The following is a 21,346-nucleotide window of genomic DNA, read 5'->3' on the forward strand; positions in this document are numbered from 1 at the left end:
AATGTTATTTTAAACAGTTATCTTAAACATATAAAGGAGACATTTATCTAGATAAATATTTGAAAATTAATTGTCCTTTTATCAAAATAACAAAAAACTGTACATAATATAGATCCTTAAATATTAATATAACTTATGTACTTATAGAAATATACTTATATAATTTAAAATCGTCAGTTAGAAGTGGAAAATCGATCGATCTCTTTTCCCTCTTAGGCACTGCCAATGCAAATTTTTGCTCCCGTTAGATTCAAGATGATATCGTCATCTGGCACAAACCATAAAATCATCGAGCAAAGCCGGAACTCGCTTCAGTTTCATCCCGGCACGATGATTATTAATATCATTGCATTTCTACTGCTCGCAGGAGGAGCTCTCTCCTCCTTACCGGTTCACGGATCGATATCAATAATCGATGATGATGTAATATCGATAAATCTGCATGCGAATAAATCAAGTGTCGGTGACGATCTTGATGACTTGATCAAGAAATTAAAAGTAGAAAATGTAAAGCCACGAATTCACTTGCATTTGGGGGAGAAAATTATCGAAATTATTAATGGAACTGATCATGAACAGGATTGTTTCGGTGAGTTGGTCTACTTTTTTTTATACATACATGTATACATGAGATAAATACAAAAGCAAAGAATTTTTCTTAAATTTATGGAGATTACTAATTATTCATATTTATTTTTAATTACAATTTCTAATTCATTTTAAATTTTCTTTTTGTTCGCGTTATTTAATAAAAATACAACTAAAGATTGGAAATTATGTGTATCTAATTTCGTACATAATACTCAATATAAAAATACACAAGAAATGAGAATTTAAGAAGCTAAAACTTTTCGTATTAATATAATAAAATATTTTCTGTTCTTTTTCAGAGGTGAGTTTCGGCAAAGTGACAAGTTCGAAATTATGAATATTTGTTTTCCATGTAGCGACATAAATCGACACGAGCATCATTCTGTTTTGTCTCAACTGTTTTTTTTCAACAGTGAATAATAAAAATAGAAGGACGCTTATGTTGATTTGTATTCGAAGCATTCATTACCAATGTTAATATAGCGAATAGATCCATAAACACAAAATAACATGTTTTGCAACAAGTATTTTGCAACATACGTATACTAATGATTTTGCAAAAAACATGACATCGCAATCACTCGTAAACAAATTTGTAGACCTTCGTAAATTTATTTCAGCAATTTAGCAATATTTATTATTATTTAATATTTACTTTTAGCCATATTATAAGATATATTAGGATTAGATTTTAAATAGTTTGATTAATTAATTCTTTTTGAGCAGACAAATAACATCAACGAAATTTTACGACGCGCAACATTGTCGATACGAGAATCTGGCAGGAAAGAAGTTCATCAAGATTCACTCCAACATGAATATTTACGACGTTTTATTATTCCTCAAAGATATCAAAATTCTATGAATCTTGATCAAGAATTTGAATACATATTTTCTCAAATTCTTTCTGACGTTAAACTTGCGCTTGAAAGTGAAAGATTAAATTCAAGAAGTGAACTGCTCTTCGAATATACCAAGTCGATTCAAGATAACTTGTCATGGTTAACTAAACTGCTCGATATAAAATGGCGACAATTACATAATGATTTTGACAACAGTTTTAGATGGAGACTCTTAAATTTACAGAAACAATCAGAATTCCTTTTAAAAAACGTAATCAAGGAGAACCAATATGTAGAAAAGAGAGAGCATTCTGAGGATAATATTTTAAGAGATGAAAGAAGAAACGGCATTTCAAACGACAAGAAGATCAACGTTAAAAAAACAACGATATTAAATGGAGAGGATATAAGAAAACTTGACAAGATTGAAATGAATAAGAATAAAACTCAAGAAACAGACAAAAATATAACAGATGACAAGCTCGCATTTAAAGTTGAGGCGCGAATCATGAGCCATCCACAATTATTAAAGGATATCAATAACTATGATTTTGAGAATAAAAATCATTCAAGTCAAAACGTTTTAATAAACAAATCTATCGAATTTCAAACTGATTTGAATAACCGGAAAAACTCGAAAACAAACAATTCTGCAAGGATTACTCATGATAAATTCTTTACAACTAATTTCGAAGACCATGGAAACCGATTTAATGAGACAAAGAAAAGACGTCCAATTTTATCAAATAAAAATACTACGAGTACTTTAAAGGAGATCGATAAACAAAAACACAATAAAACGCGCATCATATTTCGTAAATTTTCGAGAAAAAATGTAATAGATAAACCGAAGACCCCTTCTCGAAGAACGTTACAAGTTCTCGTTCCTTCAGATGATAAGAAACAAGAAATTCATCATGTTTCAGAAAAGAAAACCAAAAGTAATTCTCGTGAAGACATAAAAGAAGCAAGGATAGATGGTATATCGGCGATGGACGAGATTCTAGGAGCGGTAGATAAAGTCTTGCCGACGGAAAATCCTGTGGAAATATTGTCAAGGGGATTAAAAAAAACAATTCCCAGGATGTCCTGATGTCAGGACATTGCGAGAAAAAAATCTCGGAGAATCCTTTAGGATTGAATTTTTAGAAGACACGTCGACAACGCATGATCGATTCTATTAATAAACGATCAGATCTTAGATGTTAGGTACTCGTTTCGATTTCACACTCACATATAAACGATACATATATTCGAATCTACAAATAAGTCTATAAGACTTTCTAGCGCGTACCTGGGGGTTAATTACACGTGTGCGGGTATGGAGAACGCGCAAAAATATCAAACAGTACTTGAACATGTATGATACATTTTTATTCCGTTACTATTAGATTTTAATTCTAGTAAATATAGCAATATTTAAAAAATGTACATACCTATATACATGTTACAATAAAAAATCGCGAAATATTAAATTATTTTGACTGACTATAATAAAGCAAAATTATAGAATCCTGAGATAAAATCCAAAAAGTTCCTTATCTGGACGGTTGTTAGAAAGTTACGCAATTATTGGTGTTCGTTATTGTGCAATTGGCGGCAATTTAAGCAATCGGTGAATGTATGCGGAAAAGTGCGTGACAATAATTTTCAGGCCACTTTCAACGAGTCGATGGACGGAGCAATTGAAATAATATCAGCTTGATACAAGAGATACGCACACGTGAGACGTGTATCATACGAGGATATTTTGTATTTGTTGAATAATTTCGAAAACTACACAAACAATCTCTTTATAAATCGACGCGATTTTTATTTTCTTCATGCGGTGAGCATCTTTTTCAATTTCTTTCTTGGGAAACCTTAATTACAATTAATTAATTCAAAGCGGAATTAAATAGAGAGAGAAACAATTAATCCTTTCTATAAAGTTAATAAAATTAATAAATAGCCGTTACTTACATCGAACCCTTTGGAACGGTCATGTTCAGGCCGTCGAGTATTGGCTTCTCTGATACATAATACTTGACGGCATTTTTCACGACCACTGCATTTTGCTGCACCATTTTGCGAAACGGTGAGGACTGTTCATTCAGCGATCGAACTGTAACATATTTCTGTTTTGAATAATCTGATTTTGACTTCTCCTTTTTCAATTAGTATCTGAAAATACTATTGTAGAAAGAAAAAAAATAATAAAATATTTGTTTCGATATCTCTCTAGTTAGTAGAGATCGATCTCTTTAAATGTTATTTTTAAAACACTTCTGTCATCAACAATTAACATGATTTCACATTCAACAACAAGATTTATACATTCTAGTCACATATTACAACTGCATTAAAGATTTCTATGCGTCAATCTATTGTTAATAGATTTTCAATTCTAATAGACATAGATCAAATTAATCAAACAACGAATAACAAATAATGTGGAAAAAATTATTAATAGAAAATATGTAAAGTTCTTTAATGAATCATCATGTGTGTTTGCTGAAGTAATAAATGTCAAAAATGTGATTTATTCAAATTATTTCGGATAGAATATTAAGAAGAAAAAGAAGAACAATGGAAGGTGTTGAGTAATCTTTCTTTTTGTTAACTTGAGTTTATTGTTTCAACGAAGGTATAGTGACGGACTGCTTTTTTTATTTGCAATAAACAGCAAATAGTTGTTATAATACTTATCAATTCAGTTGGCAATTAAATCAATAAAAGGAATATTAATGAGTTTTCTCTCTCTCTCTCTCTCTCTCTCTCTCTCTCTCTCTCTTTCTATCGCATAGGGAATATTCAATAAAATTCTTAGAAACTCGAGTTGGAATTTAATTAAAATTTTATTTGCAATTAAATTTTAAATGCAATTAGTAAGTGTTGGTAAAAAACTTGTCCTTTACGTATTGCATATTTTACATAATGTGAAATATAACGTTCACGTAATCGTAATATCAAATTATATGTCTTTTTAATACGTCGGCAATCTGGTTCTATGACGATCAATATGTATTTGTAATTGATCTTTATAACCTTTATGTAAGAATATTTGATGGCGTTACATATATTATGTCTATAGATCTTTAATGTAGTTAATTTTCAGAATTTGCATTTGTAATTGCGAGGAATTAAAAGAATAATATTTTTAGCTATAATTGTAACTGCAGGAGATTGGAATTTGTTCTGATCGTTTTCCTCTTAGTTGTATATCATAAAAAGTTAATTAGAAACTTTTTGCTGATAATTATATGTATGTTACATCGCTCACTAAATTATGTGCATAATAATTAAAATAAAAAATTTTGCTTTATTACTCAGTTTTTCTCAACTTTTGAATGTTACATATAAATAATTGTTTATAAACATACACTTCTTTATAAGCATACACTTCTTTATAAGCATACACTTCTTTACACTCATACATTGGAATAAAATTTTCAATATGTATTCATGTACTTTTTGATCATCATGCAATATTTATGACTTTGATATTCACGTAATGCTATTTGCAAATATAATTTTGTATACTATATAAAAAAAATTAATATATAACAAATAAGTGTAGGCTTAAGGAAGACGTTAGGAGGAAAATGAATAACTAATACCTATTACTTTATAATATTAACTTATATTAATTATATTATTTGTTGTTTTCCTATATAAAGAATTATTTATACGATTATACATAATTTGGATTATATTAGTCATATCAGTTTAATAAGTGTATAAAGTCTCAATTAAATAATCAAATTTTAATTCACTCTGTTATTTAATTTAAAAATTTTTTAATTTTGTTTAAGTAATTTAATCCACATTAAAAAGTGTTATACAAATATGTATATAAATATCGTGTATAATATTTAAATCTTGATTGATTGATTTAATTTTGTCAAGAAAAGCATTTTGTTGATATTTTTGTTGATATTTTAGATATATAGTTTCTTTTAAAATTGATACAAATGTAAAAGAGTATCATGTATTGTGTATTGTAATTTATATATATATATATATATATATATATATATATATATATATATGTTTTACTGTAGTTATATCTGTTTTTTTACTATATTTTAATATTTTTTGGTGTGTATATTTTATATTTGTTTATATGTACTAATACATACCACACTAATCAGACTTGTAACATTTTCTTCCTCTTCCAAAAAAATATTTAAAACAAGTTCACAAATTTCCCCCCAAACAACAATTTCTTGAAAAATACTTTCCCGATCACAAGAAAAACAATTCAATTAATTATCAGAAATTCAAAAAAAAGTTGTTTCCACAGTGCACCGAAATATTTTCCAACTGTCCTAAAGATCACATTAAGATTATTAATCACATATAATTGAAGTATATGTTAAATATATCAATAAAAAAATGCAAACTATATAACATACTGAATATACTATAAATTCAAAAAAATTCCAAAAGTTTTATTATATGTGATTATTATGGAGATATGATATTTTATCAAGAGGAGAGAGATTACTTTAATACGCGCTACGCGAAGACTGGCGGCTTTCTAAGTATGCATACTGCTTTTTATACTACTACATCCCCACGCATCTATAATACATCATGAGTGTGATATAAATAATTATGATTTCTCGCGTTTTGCAATTCATATAAATACTAATTATTTTGACCGATATATTAATATTAATAATATAGTAACTTATTACAATTATTTATTATCTTAATTTAATTTATTATATGATGAACTGTGATGCTATCAATATAATAGCAATGTTATATTTATATTTTTAATTTTTTTAAATCAATCATATTAATTCTTTGCAATTAATTAATTTTTTGCAAATATCATTTTTTTACAAATTTAATTATTACTATTAATTATATAAATAATATAGAGATATTCTTGATTTATATTTTGCTTTCAGAATCTTTCGAATTATTAGATTTATGTTTATACGTATAATTATATATATTTAATATAATTATATATACAGGGTGATTCATTTTAATCTTAACAAGCAAATATTTTGAAAAATATGCGAGATACGAAAAAATGTTTCAGACAACAGTTATATGGTTTTAAAGGAGACATAAGGTGGTGTCATTAATTTGATCTTAAATAGTTACTTGAAGGTCACGTGAAGTCACCCTCAATTTTTTAAATGGAACCTATTTTTTATTACATATTCTTGTAGCTTATCTCGAGAGCTTTCCAAAATATTATAATTAAGTTAGTTTTTATTAAGTACTTTCCGAGTTATGAGGCTTGAAATCGTTTCTTAATTTTACATAAACCGTAAAATATCTTGCAAAATATTCATTTTTCGATTATCTTACCTTAATACTTTTATGTACAAAATAATGAGAGGAATCAATTGGTGTAATGAAAACACATAGTTATTTTTAAGAAAAAATATGTAATTGTTAATTTCAAATTACATATTTTTTCTTCGAAACAACTATGTGTTTTCTTTACACCAATTGATTCCTCTCATTATTTTGTACATAAAAGTATTAAGATAAAGTAATCGAAAAATGAATATTTTACAAGATATTTAACGGTTTATGTAAAATTAAGAAATGATTTCAAGCCTTATAACTCAAAAAGTACTTGAGGGAAAAATATTTTATTATATATTTTATGGGGAATATATTTTATTATTATTTTATGGGAAATATATTTTATTATTGTTTTAGAAAGCTCTCGAGATGAGCTGCAAGAATATGCAATAAAAAGTAGACGGTTCTGTTTAAAAAATTAAAGGTGACCTTCACGTGACCTTCAAGTAACTCCTTTAAAACTATATAACATTTGTCTGAAACATTTTTTCGTATCTCGCATATTTTTCAAAATATTTGCCTGTTAAGATTAAAATGAATCACCCTGTATATATTAACATCAATTCAATATTAATTCCAAGAGTCAATGAATATCTTGAGATTTATTGAGTTGAAAGATCGATTTTTTGTGCAACATCGACTTATTTTGAAATATTTTATAGCATCTAAATTAAAATAAATTGTAAATTTGATTTGATAAAGATTTTTTTACTATTATTAGTAATAAATATGATGCATAGTTACGAATGGTAAAAAATATAAAATTTAAATTTTTAAGTTACTATTCTAAAACTTTAAATTACATTTTAAATTAAAATTTTAAATTAAAATTTTAATTTAAAATTTAAATTAAAATTTTAAATAGAAATTAAATTATATATAAATTATATATAATATATAAATTATGTATTATATATAAATTAAATTGTAAATGGATTTCTTCTATTATTATTATTAGTAACAAATGTGATAGAAATTTACGAATGATAAAAAATATAATGAAAGTTAAAATTTTAGTTGTAAAGTCATTTTATATATCTACGAGATACTTTCACAAAGACCGATGCGCCGACAAGTGCTCTTAGGCTAGACACACAATAGAGTAAATATTAAGAATAAGAATATATATAATATTAAATATAAGAGTAGGTATACAAGGCGGGTTCTAACTCAGGTCCTCTCAGGGGGGGTGAGGCGCGAGGGGATCTCAGCGGCGCGGGGGAATGACGTCACGCGGGACGGAGGGGATTTCGTTGCCGCGGGGGCTGCGGGGCAGGGCGGGGGACGCTTGTGTTGGATGTTTTATGACAAGTATAAACAATCATAAACCGATGTTCGACTGCTTTGTACCCTTGCCGCGCGTGTGAGAGAGAACGATAATATCGCGTACGAGAGAGAACGATAGCGAGACTTCTAATTAATGCGAGAGCACGCAAAGGATTGGAGCGCAAGGAAAAGGCGTGTAAATAATTGCAATTTTTTTGAAATATAAATTTATTTAAAAATGTGTATGAGTATTACAAATTGTGTGTGTGTGTGTGTGTGTGTGTGTGTGTACTTAATATTAAAATTTAAAAATTAATAAAATATAGGGAAAAAAAATAAAATGATGAATATAAAATAATGCGGACGGTGCGCCGGGCTGTAAGGGGGAGGCAGCTCCTGAAACAGGAAAAACGCTACATTAATTTTATCTTAATTAAAATAAAAAAAATAAAAAAAACATTTAAAAATTTTAAAAAGAAATATGTACCTTAGCCCCCTGGAACTGCAGAGCCGTACCAGTATTCCAGTAATCGTCTTCTTCTTTCCTCTCCCAGTCTTCTTTGTATTTCCCGTATTCTCTCCTCTTCGATTATTCTGTTCTCTTCGTATCTTATAACCGATAGTTCGCAGATTTCGTCAAATAGGGACTCCATCCCGAAGAGCAGCCGCAGATTAAAAATGTCGAGATATCTCCACGATCCATTTACATCATTATCCTGGCGACTCTCCGGGGTGTCGCCCCATTCCTCCGCGAGATCGTGTAGCGCGTTCCAGCGCTCCGCCCGCACGTTGCGTCGATGCTGTATGTTGATGAACCCGGGAATTTTGACATCATCGGGGTACTATAAAATAATATATATTAAAAATCCACATACACATACGCACAATTGTTTTCACAAAAACACTACCTACCTTCCAGACAAATACCACTTTTAGTATCACAGAAAATAAGAGCTCTACAAAACTCCTCTTCCAAAATGAAAAATGAAAAATAGAATCCATTTTATTTGCAGCGTAAGAAATAATCACACACACACACACACACACACACACACGGAAAAAGAAATACCACGGTTAAACTCGCTGACGCTCTCCTTCCGGACAATACACGACTGAGATTGAAATCGAATGTTACTCTCCGCTGTAGGAATTATAAAGGTCTCAAAACTGGAAGGGTTACACTAGTGTACGAATATTTTTTACACCCACTGTATATATTAACCATTCATGATCCTTTCATAGTCTTTTTCTACGCTCGGTATAAACAATATGAACAGTATTCCTATGAAGAGAAATGGATCTTGGAACCTTCCTTCTTTTTATGTTTTCTGTTTATGATACCAATATTCGACTGCTTTACACCCTTGCCGCGCGTGTGAGAGAGAACGCGTACAAGAGAGAACGATAGCGAGACTTATAATTAATGCGACAGCACGCAAAGGATTGGAGCGCAAGGGAAAGGCGTGTAAATAATTGCAATTTTTTTTGTTACAATTAAAAATATATAATTTATTTAAATGTGTGAGTTTAATAAAAAAAGTATACAATATAAAAGAAAAAATAATATATAAAATAGGCCATCGGGCTATGTGGGGAAGCCGTTTCTGAAAACAGAAGAAAACATATGCATTTCATTAGTTTAAATTATTTAATAATTTATTTTAAGATACTTTTGATATATAATAAATTAAAAGATACTTACAATGTTATCCATGACTCATCTATTTTAATTTGTGCAAATAGGGCACATGTTGCAGGGCAATATTTGATTCAAACATTTTTTTTTGCACCCTTTGCATGACATATTATCCATATTGCTACAACCTATGGTTCTATGTTCCCGAACAGAACTAGTTTCTTCAAACTGATACGGGTCTTCTAGAAAGCATTCGGTACAATATTTCGATCCATTTTCCATATAGTAATAAGAAATGCAACATATCTTTGTTGCTTCGTTTAATGTTATTATTTCAGGTATGCTTAAATTTCGCTGTTTCTTTTGTAACTTTTCATCAAGAATATCGTCACTATTGTCACTATCGTAATCACTGTCCTTCGCCAAGGGTTCTATTTCTATATTATTGAACTTGTAAATTTCTATTTCCCTTTTTAATAATAAATTGCAGATTATAATTTAAACATTAATTGCATACATGTGCTATGATAATTACGTTCAGATTATTTTCTAATGCAAAGTATATAAAATGTTTTATCAAATATACTACAATGATCAAATTGTGTATGTGTAGGTGACAGAACAAGAATTAATAGACTTAGTGGCAAATAACATGATGATGATCAATACAAACTTCATGCTGAAGTGATATTTCTGAATGCTTTTCCACGTACAAATTCAGGAAAGAATTAAAAGTTATGGCTAAGAAATTAATTTCAGAGCAAAAGGATAAATTATATTTTTTATAATTATTATAATATTGAATTATAATTTAATATTTTCCATATAACTGTGGGCATATATAAAACTTAAACATATATTGTTAGAAATTTCTTTCAAGTTATTAATAAATCATACACATTTAAAGACAATGGAAAATGGAATGTATATATAAATATATACACATATAAATAAAATTAATAAAATCTACATATGCACGTCTATTTTCAAATCTTTTTCCTTTATGTATTTTTTTTTTATAATATAAATGTATATCTCTTCTATACGAAATGATAATTATAATGATCAGTTTTATTATCGAGAAATATATGTTATGCCATTGATTCTTATTTTCATTTAAATTTAAAATAAAAGCGTTCTTATAATTCAAATGTAACTTCATTTTAATATTTCAGAGTAATAATGTTGATCATGTTTCATACGAATCGTTATGGTATAAGAAGTATTTTTACAGAAAGACTTAATATATGTTGCATTGCGATGTTAGCAGCTTATATCCGTAACTGTACCATGCATACTACCGATTCTTTCAATTAATTACTATGCTTCTGTAAGTTATACTGGGATACCTGAGATAATTTTGGCGATATACATAATTTAACATATTTCTAACCATTTCTCTTTGCAACAAAAACACAATGCAAAAATTCCTAGTAAATAATAGTTGCTGTTTTCGAATTATAAATATTATTATTTGTATGTTTTAAAACAAATAAATTTCTGTTTGCAGAAATATTTGTTACTTAAATTAAACTATAAAATTAAAAATCATTTATGTATTGGGAAAAATAATTAGTTAATTAATCTATATATGTTCAAAAACTATATAAAAATCCTAATTTAACTATAATAAATTTTGTCGAAATATATTTGTTGAATATGTATAAATCTTTGTTTCATTAAATTGCAATTCTCTCTATATCTACAATTAATATATCTTAAATTCATATTTGATCAAAAATAAATGCACATAGGCGAAAGTGAAAGTAAAATAAGTAACATAAAATTAAAACATATAAGTAGATAAAAATAATATAATATATAATATAAGAACGACCAGAAATGTAAAACTTACTGCTCGCATATGTGTTAAATTAAAATTAAAATTTGAATGGTGTAGACTTCATTGCCGGAGCGTTTAAAATTAAATAAAATGAATCCATTATATATAAACTCAAGCTACAAATTTTATTTATCTGTTTTGATAATTCCTCATATATTTTGCGAATCTTTATTAATTCTTTTGTAATATTGCATAAATAAATAAAAAAAAAAATAAGATAAGATAGCAAAAATGAAAAGAAGAAGTAGAGATATAGTAGATAGAAAGGCAAAAAAATTAAGAAAGGAATTCTGCGGATCTATTAAGAATTTTTAATAACTAAATGTGTATTCTTTTACACTGCATTTAAGTACAGTGTATTAAATAAAAAATTGATAGCATTCGATCGATTTGCATTTCGATTTCGTTGAAAAATTAGTTTCCATTTTTTTTTTTATATGTTCCGCTTTATTATATGATGGGCATTAACCATAAGTTTTATAAGCAAAAAAGAGAATATGAAAATCAATAATCTATCTCTTTAGCACATACATGTATAAATTTTGTCTTGAAATAAAAAAGTTCCATATTTATATCAGTCACGTAATATTTTTAAGGAAATCACAAAAATTAATGAAATATAATCAAGCAATTATTGAATATGTCATATTGAAGTGTATACTAATATCATATTCAAAAAATTACATAATTATAAAAAATATATAATAATGAATAATAAATCTTTTATTAAAAATAATTTATAGGCAAAGAAATTTAATTAAAATCATAAAATGCCGGAAAAATTATTACGCTATCCGAATCGTTATGTGGAATATGTAGTTTAGGCAAATACGCTTATTGTTTGACAGAATAGAATGTTGGAATGCGCAGCAATTTCTTTCTAATTAATTTTTATCTTCTTGCGTTTTACAAAAAAGTATCGTATATATTACTTCAATTTTCTCTCTCTTTTGTTTGATATATTTATTCAAATCTTATCTTCTTAACAATACAAAACAATCACATCTTCTCTCTTAAGCATATAATAAAAGTAGAGGTAATATATTTCTACTGTATGGTACAGTAACTTTATGGAATAATATCTTCCAGTACGTTGATAATAGGACATCGTCAGTATTCACTATAGTGGTTACTACATAATATTGTACCAGTGAGTATAATTTTTAGCATATTAAGTGTATTCATTCGTTACAAAAACTTTTTACAAGCAGTATACAACTAAAAAAAGAAAAGCAAGTCAACATTGTTGTCGACGTGTAAATAGGAACGAGTGATATTTGGTTTTCTCAAGATGCCTCGATTACTAAGGAATTATTCAAAACTTTTTGTTTTGGAGAAACTGAAATAAGGAATGAAATAAGGAATCGTGTTAAGAATGGAATGAAATATATACAGCTCAGACTTGATAAACGGTTTTTTATTTTTAATTTAGACGCACGCTTCTATTTAAAACCTATGCAATTTAAATATAATATATTTTTGAATGTTATTAAAGATCGTAAACCTACATTGTATATTTAATATCTTAACAATAAAATATGCATTTTTTAAATTTGTATGATTATATAAAACTATTTTAAAAAATTATGAATTTTAATTTGTTAGTTTTATAATTTTATTAAAAAATTATTATCATAATATGAAATATGTGACAGTGTCTAAACACTATACTTTCTATGCACTAATTTTAAAATCGTAAAAATGCTTCAAATTATGCTTTTTACCAATTATATCCCAATCACTCTTGATTTAATTTTAAGCTATGCAATACTCATTTAAAAGAAGATTCATTTTATTTTAATGAAAATGTATATTATATCCACTTCACTAATTTAATTTTCGTTTAATTAATTGAGACGACCAAAATAAAATTTATTTAGTGCAATTATTTAGGGTACAGTGCTATTAATCGCTAAATCGATTTTTAATTGAATTCAATGTTTCATACCTAGGATCTAAAATTCAAATATTTCCGGCAAAATGGATGATTCAAAGATAAATGCAAAAACAAATATAATCTTATATAATATTTAAATAGCAAACTATACTGTCAATATGAAGTGAGATATGCACAGAGCATTAAAGATATGAGATGCAAATGTACTAGGTTTATAAAAATTTTATAATTAATTAAAAAAATAAACATCTATTATTTTTAGAATTTTACTGTGGAAAATAATGTTTATGGCTGTCGAACGGCTATCGAACGGGTCAGAAACGACTGTGAACGAGGCTACGGACTACCAACAGGGCCAAGGACGGCAACAAACGGGTCAAGAACGTCTATCGAACTCCAACGAACGGGCCAGGAACATCTATCGAACGTCTATCGAACGCCAACGAACGGGCCAGGAACGTCTATCGAACGGCTATCGAACGGGTCAGAAACGACTGTGAACGAGGCTACGGACTACTTAGAAGCGACTACCAACAGGGTCAATTACGGCAACAAACGGCTGCGAACAGCTATCGAACGGGGCAGGAACAGCTAACGAACGGCTATCGAACGGGTCAGAAACGGCTGTCGAACGGGGCAGGAACGGCAACTAACAGCTATCGAACGGGTCAGAAACGGCTATCGAACGGCAACTAACAGCTATCGAACGGGTCAGAAACGGCTATCGAACGGCAACTAACAGCTATCGAACGGGTCAGAAACGGCTATCGAACGGAGCAGGAACGGCAACTAACAGCTATCGAACGGCTGTCGAACGGCTACGAACGGTAGCGGACGATACAGAACGGCTATTGAAAAACGACAAACGGTAGTGAACGGCTCAGAAACGAAGAGCTAAAGAGTGGCAACGAATGATAAAACGCACGGTGATACTCGGGGCACATATCGTTTGATCGACGAATCGAAACAACTATGTTGTTACTTCGCTTCCTCGGTTATTCCCGATCGTCGATCCATCGTTGTTTCGATTCGTCGATCAAACGATATGTGCCCCGAGTATCACCGTGCGTTTTATCATTCGTTGCCACTCTTTAGCTCTTCGTTTCTGAGCCGTTCACTACCGTTTGTCGTTTTTCAATAGCCGTTCTGTATCGTCCGCTACCGTTCGTAGCCGTTCGACAGCCGTTCGATAGCTGTTAGTTGCCGTTCCTGCTCCGTTCGATAGCCGTTTCTGACCCGTTCGATAGCTGTTAGTTGCCGTTCGATAGCCGTTTCTGACCCGTTCGATAGCTGTTAGTTGCCGTTCGATAGCCGTTTCTGACCCGTTCGATAGCTGTTAGTTGCCGTTCCTGCCCCGTTCGACAGCCGTTTCTGACCCGTTCGATAGCCGTTCGTTAGCTGTTCCTGCCCCGTTCGATAGCTGTTCGCAGCCGTTTGTTGCCGTAATTGACCCTGTTGGTAGTCGCTTCTAAGTAGTCCGTAGCCTCGTTCACAGTCGTTTCTGACCCGTTCGATAGCCGTTCGATAGACGTTCCTGGCCCGTTCGTTGGCGTTCGATAGACGTTCGATAGATGTTCCTGGCCCGTTCGTTGGAGTTCGATAGACGTTCTTGACCCGTTTGTTGCCGTCCTTGGCCCTGTTGGTAGTCCGTAGCCTCGTTCACAGTCGTTTCTGACCCGTTCGATAGCCGTTCGACAGCCATAAACATTATTTTCCACAGTAAAATTCTAAAAATAATAGATGTTTATTTTTTTAATTAATTATAAAATTTTTATAAACCTAGTACATTTGCATCTCATATCTTTAATGCTCTGTGCATATCTCACTTCATATTGACAGTATAGTTTGCTATTTAAATATTATATAAGATTATATTTGTTTTTGCATTTATCTTTGAATCATCCATTTTGCCGGAAATATTTGAATTTTAGATCCTAGGTATGAAACATTGAATTCAATTAAAAATCGATTTAGCGATTAATAGCACTGTACCCTAAATAATTGCACTAAATAAATTTTATTTTGGTCGTCTCAATTAATTAAACGAAAATTAAATTAGTGAAGTGAATATAATATACATTTTCATTAAAATAAAATGAATCTTCTTTTAAATGAGTATTGCATAGCTTAAAATTAAATCAAGAGTGATTGGGATATAATTGGTAAAAAGCATAATTTGAAGCATTTTTACGATTTTAAAATTAGTGCATAGAAAGTATAGTGTTTAGACACTGTCACATATTTCATATTATGATAATAATTTTTTAATAAAATTATAAAACTAACAAATTAAAATTCATAATTTTTTAAAATAGTTTTATATAATCATACAAATTTAAAAAATGCATATTTTATTGTTAAGATATTAAATATACAATGTAGGTTTACGATCTTTAATAACATTCAAAAATATATTATATTTAAATTGCATAGGTTTTAAATAGAAGCGTGCGTCTAAATTAAAAATAAAAAACCGTTTATCAAGTCTGAGCTGTATATATTTCATTCCATTCTTAACACGATTCCTTATTTCATTCCTTATTTCAGTTTCTCCAAAACAAAAAGTTTTGAATAATTCCTTAGTAATCGAGGCATCTTGAGAAAACCAAATATCACTCGTTCCTATTTACACGTCGACAACAATGTTGACTTGCTTTTCTTTTTTTAGTTGTATACTGCTTGTAAAAAGTTTTTGTAACGAATGAATACACTTAATATGCTAAAAATTATACTCACTGGTACAATATTATGTAGTAACCACTATAGTGAATACTGACGATGTCCTATTATCAACGTACTGGAAGATATTATTCCATAAAGTTACTGTACCATACAGTAGAAATATATTACCTCTACTTTTATTATATGCTTAAGAGAGAAGATGTGATTGTTTTGTATTGTTAAGAAGATAAGATTTGAATAAATATATCAAACAAAAGAGAGAGAAAATTGAAGTAATATATACGATACTTTTTTGTAAAACGCAAGAAGATAAAAATTAATTAGAAAGAAATTGCTGCGCATTCCAACATTCTATTCTGTCAAACAATAAGCGTATTTGCCTAAACTACATATTCCACATAACGATTCGGATAGCGTAATAATTTTTCCGGCATTTTATGATTTTAATTAAATTTCTTTGCCTATAAATTATTTTTAATAAAAGATTTATTATTCATTATTATATATTTTTTATAATTATGTAATTTTTTGAATATGATATTAGTATACACTTCAATATGACATATTCAATAATTGCTTGATTATATTTCATTAATTTTTGTGATTTCCTTAAAAATATTACGTGACTGATATAAATATGGAACTTTTTTATTTCAAGACAAAATTTATACATGTATGTGCTAAAGAGATAGATTATTGATTTTCATATTCTCTTTTTTGCTTATAAAACTTATGGTTAATGCCCATCATATAATAAAGCGGAACATATAAAAAAAAAAATGGAAACTAATTTTTCAACGAAATCGAAATGCAAATCGATCGAATGCTATCAATTTTTTATTTAATACACTGTACTTAAATGCAGTGTAAAAGAATACACATTTAGTTATTAAAAATTCTTAATAGATCCGCAGAATTCCTTTCTTAATTTTTTTGCCTTTCTATCTACTATATCTCTACTTCTTCTTTTCATTTTTGCTATCTTATCTTATTTTTTTTTTTATTTATTTATGCAATATTACAAAAGAATTAATAAAGATTCGCAAAATATATGAGGAATTATCAAAACAGATAAATAAAATTTGTAGCTTGAGTTTATATATAATGGATTCATTTTATTTAATTTTAAACGCTCCGGCAATGAAGTCTACACCATTCAAATTTTAATTTTAATTTAACACATATGCGAGCAGTAAGTTTTACATTTCTGGTCGTTCTTATATTATATATTATATTATTTTTATCTACTTATATGTTTTAATTTTATGTTACTTATTTTACTTTCACTTTCGCCTATGTGCATTTATTTTTGATCAAATATGAATTTAAGATATATTAATTGTAGATATAGAGAGAATTGCAATTTAATGAAACAAAGATTTATACATATTCAACAAATATATTTCGACAAAATTTATTATAGTTAAATTAGGATTTTTATATAGTTTTTGAACATATATAGATTAATTAACTAATTATTTTTCCCAATACATAAATGATTTTTAATTTTATAGTTTAATTTAAGTAACAAATATTTCTGCAAACAGAAATTTATTTGTTTTAAAACATACAAATAATAATATTTATAATTCGAAAACAGCAACTATTATTTACTAGGAATTTTTGCATTGTGTTTTTGTTGCAAAGAGAAATGGTTAGAAATATGTTAAATTATGTATATCGCCAAAATTATCTCAGGTATCCCAGTATAACTTACAGAAGCATAGTAATTAATTGAAAGAATCGGTAGTATGCATGGTACAGTTACGGATATAAGCTGCTAACATCGCAATGCAACATATATTAAGTCTTTCTGTAAAAATACTTCTTATACCATAACGATTCGTATGAAACATGATCAACATTATTACTCTGAAATATTAAAATGAAGTTACATTTGAATTATAAGAACGCTTTTATTTTAAATTTAAATGAAAATAAGAATCAATGGCATAACATATATTTCTCGATAATAAAACTGATCATTATAATTATCATTTCGTATAGAAGAGATATACATTTATATTATAAAAAAAAAATACATAAAGGAAAAAGATTTGAAAATAGACGTGCATATGTAGATTTTATTAATTTTATTTATATGTGTATATATTTATATATACATTCCATTTTCCATTGTCTTTAAATGTGTATGATTTATTAATAACTTGAAAGAAATTTCTAACAATATATGTTTAAGTTTTATATATGCCCACAGTTATATGGAAAATATTAAATTATAATTCAATATTATAATAATTATAAAAAATATAATTTATCCTTTTGCTCTGAAATTAATTTCTTAGCCATAACTTTTAATTCTTTCCTGAATTTGTACGTGGAAAAGCATTCAGAAATATCACTTCAGCATGAAGTTTGTATTGATCATCATCATGTTATTTGCCACTAAGTCTATTAATTCTTGTTCTGTCACCTACACATACACAATTTGATCATTGTAGTATATTTGATAAAACATTTTATATACTTTGCATTAGAAAATAATCTGAACGTAATTATCATAGCACATGTATGCAATTAATGTTTAAATTATAATCTGCAATTTATTATTAAAAAGGGAAATAGAAATTTACAAGTTCAATAATATAGAAATAGAACCCTTGGCGAAGGACAGTGATTACGATAGTGACAATAGTGACGATATTCTTGATGAAAAGTTACAAAAGAAACAGCAAAATTTAAGCATACCTGAAATAATAACATTAAACGAAGCAACAAAGATATGTTGCATTTCTTATTACTATATGGAAAATGGATCGAAATATTGTACCGAATGCTTTCTAGAAGACCCGTATCAGTTTGAAGAAACTAGTTCTGTTCGGGAACATAGAACCATAGGTTGTAGCAATATGGATAATATGTCATGCAAAGGGTGCAAAAAAAAATGTTTGAATCAAATATTGCCCTGCAACATGTGCCCTATTTGCACAAATTAAAATAGATGAGTCATGGATAACATTGTAAGTATCTTTTAATTTATTATATATCAAAAGTATCTTAAAATAAATTATTAAATAATTTAAACTAATGAAATGCATATGTTTTCTTCTGTTTTCAGAAACGGCTTCCCCACATAGCCCGATGGCCTATTTTATATATTATTTTTTCTTTTATATTGTATACTTTTTTTATTAAACTCACACATTTAAATAAATTATATATTTTTAATTGTAACAAAAAAAATTGCAATTATTTACACGCCTTTCCCTTGCGCTCCAATCCTTTGCGTGCTGTCGCATTAATTATAAGTCTCGCTATCGTTCTCTCTTGTACGCGTTCTCTCTCACACGCGCGGCAAGGGTGTAAAGCAGTCGAATATTGGTATCATAAACAGAAAACATAAAAAGAAGGAAGGTTCCAAGATCCATTTCTCTTCATAGGAATACTGTTCATATTGTTTATACCGAGCGTAGAAAAAGACTATGAAAGGATCATGAATGGTTAATATATACAGTGGGTGTAAAAAATATTCGTACACTAGTGTAACCCTTCCAGTTTTGAGACCTTTATAATTCCTACAGCGGAGAGTAACATTCGATTTCAATCTCAGTCGTGTATTGTCCGGAAGGAGAGCGTCAGCGAGTTTAACCGTGGTATTTCTTTTTCCGTGTGTGTGTGTGTGTGTGTGTGTGTGTGATTATTTCTTACGCTGCAAATAAAATGGATTCTATTTTTCATTTTTCATTTTGGAAGAGGAGTTTTGTAGAGCTCTTATTTTCTGTGATACTAAAAGTGGTATTTGTCTGGAAGGTAGGTAGTGTTTTTGTGAAAACAATTGTGCGTATGTGTATGTGGATTTTTAATATATATTATTTTATAGTACCCCGATGATGTCAAAATTCCCGGGTTCATCAACATACAGCATCGACGCAACGTGCGGGCGGAGCGCTGGAACGCGCTACACGATCTCGCGGAGGAATGGGGCGACACCCCGGAGAGTCGCCAGGATAATGATGTAAATGGATCGTGGAGATATCTCGACATTTTTAATCTGCGGCTGCTCTTCGGGATGGAGTCCCTATTTGACGAAATCTGCGAACTATCGGTTATAAGATACGAAGAGAACAGAATAATCGAAGAGGAGAGAATACGGGAAATACAAAGAAGACTGGGAGAGGAAAGAAGAAGACGATTACTGGAATACTGGTACGGCTCTGCAGTTCCAGGGGGCTAAGGTACATATTTCTTTTTAAAATTTTTAAATGTTTTTTTTATTTTTTTTATTTTAATTAAGATAAAATTAATGTAGCGTTTTTCCTGTTTCAGGAGCTGCCTCCCCCTTACAGCCCGGCGCACCGTCCGCATTATTTTATATTCATCATTTTATTTTTTTTCCCTATATTTTATTAATTTTTAAATTTTAATATTAAGTACACACACACACACACACACACACACACACAATTTGTAATACTCATACACATTTTTAAATAAATTTATATTTCAAAAAAATTGCAATTATTTACACGCCTTTTCCTTGCGCTCCAATCCTTTGCGTGCTCTCGCATTAATTAGAAGTCTCGCTATCGTTCTCTCTCGTACGCGATATTATCGTTCTCTCTCACACGCGCGGCAAGGGTACAAAGCAGTCGAACATCGGTTTATGATTGTTTATACTTGTCATAAAACATCCAACACAAGCGTCCCCCGCCCTGCCCCGCAGCCCCCGCGGCAACGAAATCCCCTCCGTCCCGCGTGACGTCATTCCCCCGCGCCGCTGAGATCCCCTCGCGCCTCACCCCCCCTGAGAGGACCTGAGTTAGAACCCGCCTTGTATACCTACTTATAAGAAAGAACACAATTATTATTATACTTATTAATTATAATTATTTTACTTTAAGTAAAAGAATGAATTAATTATTCTCAATTCTTGATTCTTAATTTAAGCGTTAATTCATCCAATTTTTTTTTTGTTTTGAAATAATTCCAATTTTTCTCTTTATTTCTAATATTTTTTAATATTTATTTCTATTTCTAATGTTTTTTATGATACTTAGTTTTTATTTCAGTTTATAATTAGCTAGATACAATGCGTAAGATTATGAAGTTTTATGAAGCTTCAAAAATGCTTCAAAGTCAATATTGCTTCTGCATCTTTTCAAATTATTTCAAATAAATGGTGATATGTAGTCTTTATTTCAATTTTTATTTCTAATGTAATGTGTTTATATTGCTATTACATTTATATTATATAATATATTATTTAATATATGTATTTAAATTTCATATAAATAAATTTATATGTGTGTGTG

At 29.1% G+C, this 21,346-nt stretch overlaps 2 protein-coding genes across 6 annotated transcripts in view; one reads left to right on the plus strand and one right to left on the minus strand.

Annotated features, from left to right (window-relative positions):
- The window catches only part of LOC145972097 (ABC transporter G family member 20), a 38,844-nt gene that overhangs the window by 10,181 nt on the left and 7,317 nt on the right, over positions 1 to 21,346 (minus strand). For 3 of the 5 annotated variants that reach the window (XM_083100399.1, XM_083100368.1, XM_083100376.1), the window contains exon 2: positions 3,396 to 3,537. In XM_083100399.1, coding sequence (XP_082956525.1) covers positions 3,396 to 3,499 — 104 coding nt within the window. In that variant the 5' untranslated portion in view covers positions 3,500 to 3,537. Of the gene's footprint in view, positions 1 to 3,395; positions 3,538 to 5,554; positions 5,935 to 21,346 lie in introns of those variants that run through there. The other 2 variants (XM_083100393.1, XM_083100384.1) reach the window with 2 other exon arrangements.
- On the plus strand, positions 96 to 2,911 carry LOC145972124 (uncharacterized). The gene is made up of 3 exons (XM_083100414.1): positions 96 to 589; positions 891 to 892; positions 1,318 to 2,911. Exons 1-3 carry the CDS (start codon positions 226 to 228, stop codon positions 2,524 to 2,526), a joined length of 1,575 nt encoding a protein of 524 aa, XP_082956540.1. The 5' UTR covers positions 96 to 225; the 3' UTR covers positions 2,527 to 2,911.

This window comes from Camponotus vicinus, unplaced genomic scaffold (genome assembly GCF_025532165.1).
Source record: "Camponotus vicinus isolate PSW18456_S1 unplaced genomic scaffold, iyCamVici1.0 SCAF_1, whole genome shotgun sequence".
Taxonomy (NCBI): domain Eukaryota; kingdom Metazoa; phylum Arthropoda; class Insecta; order Hymenoptera; family Formicidae; genus Camponotus; species Camponotus vicinus.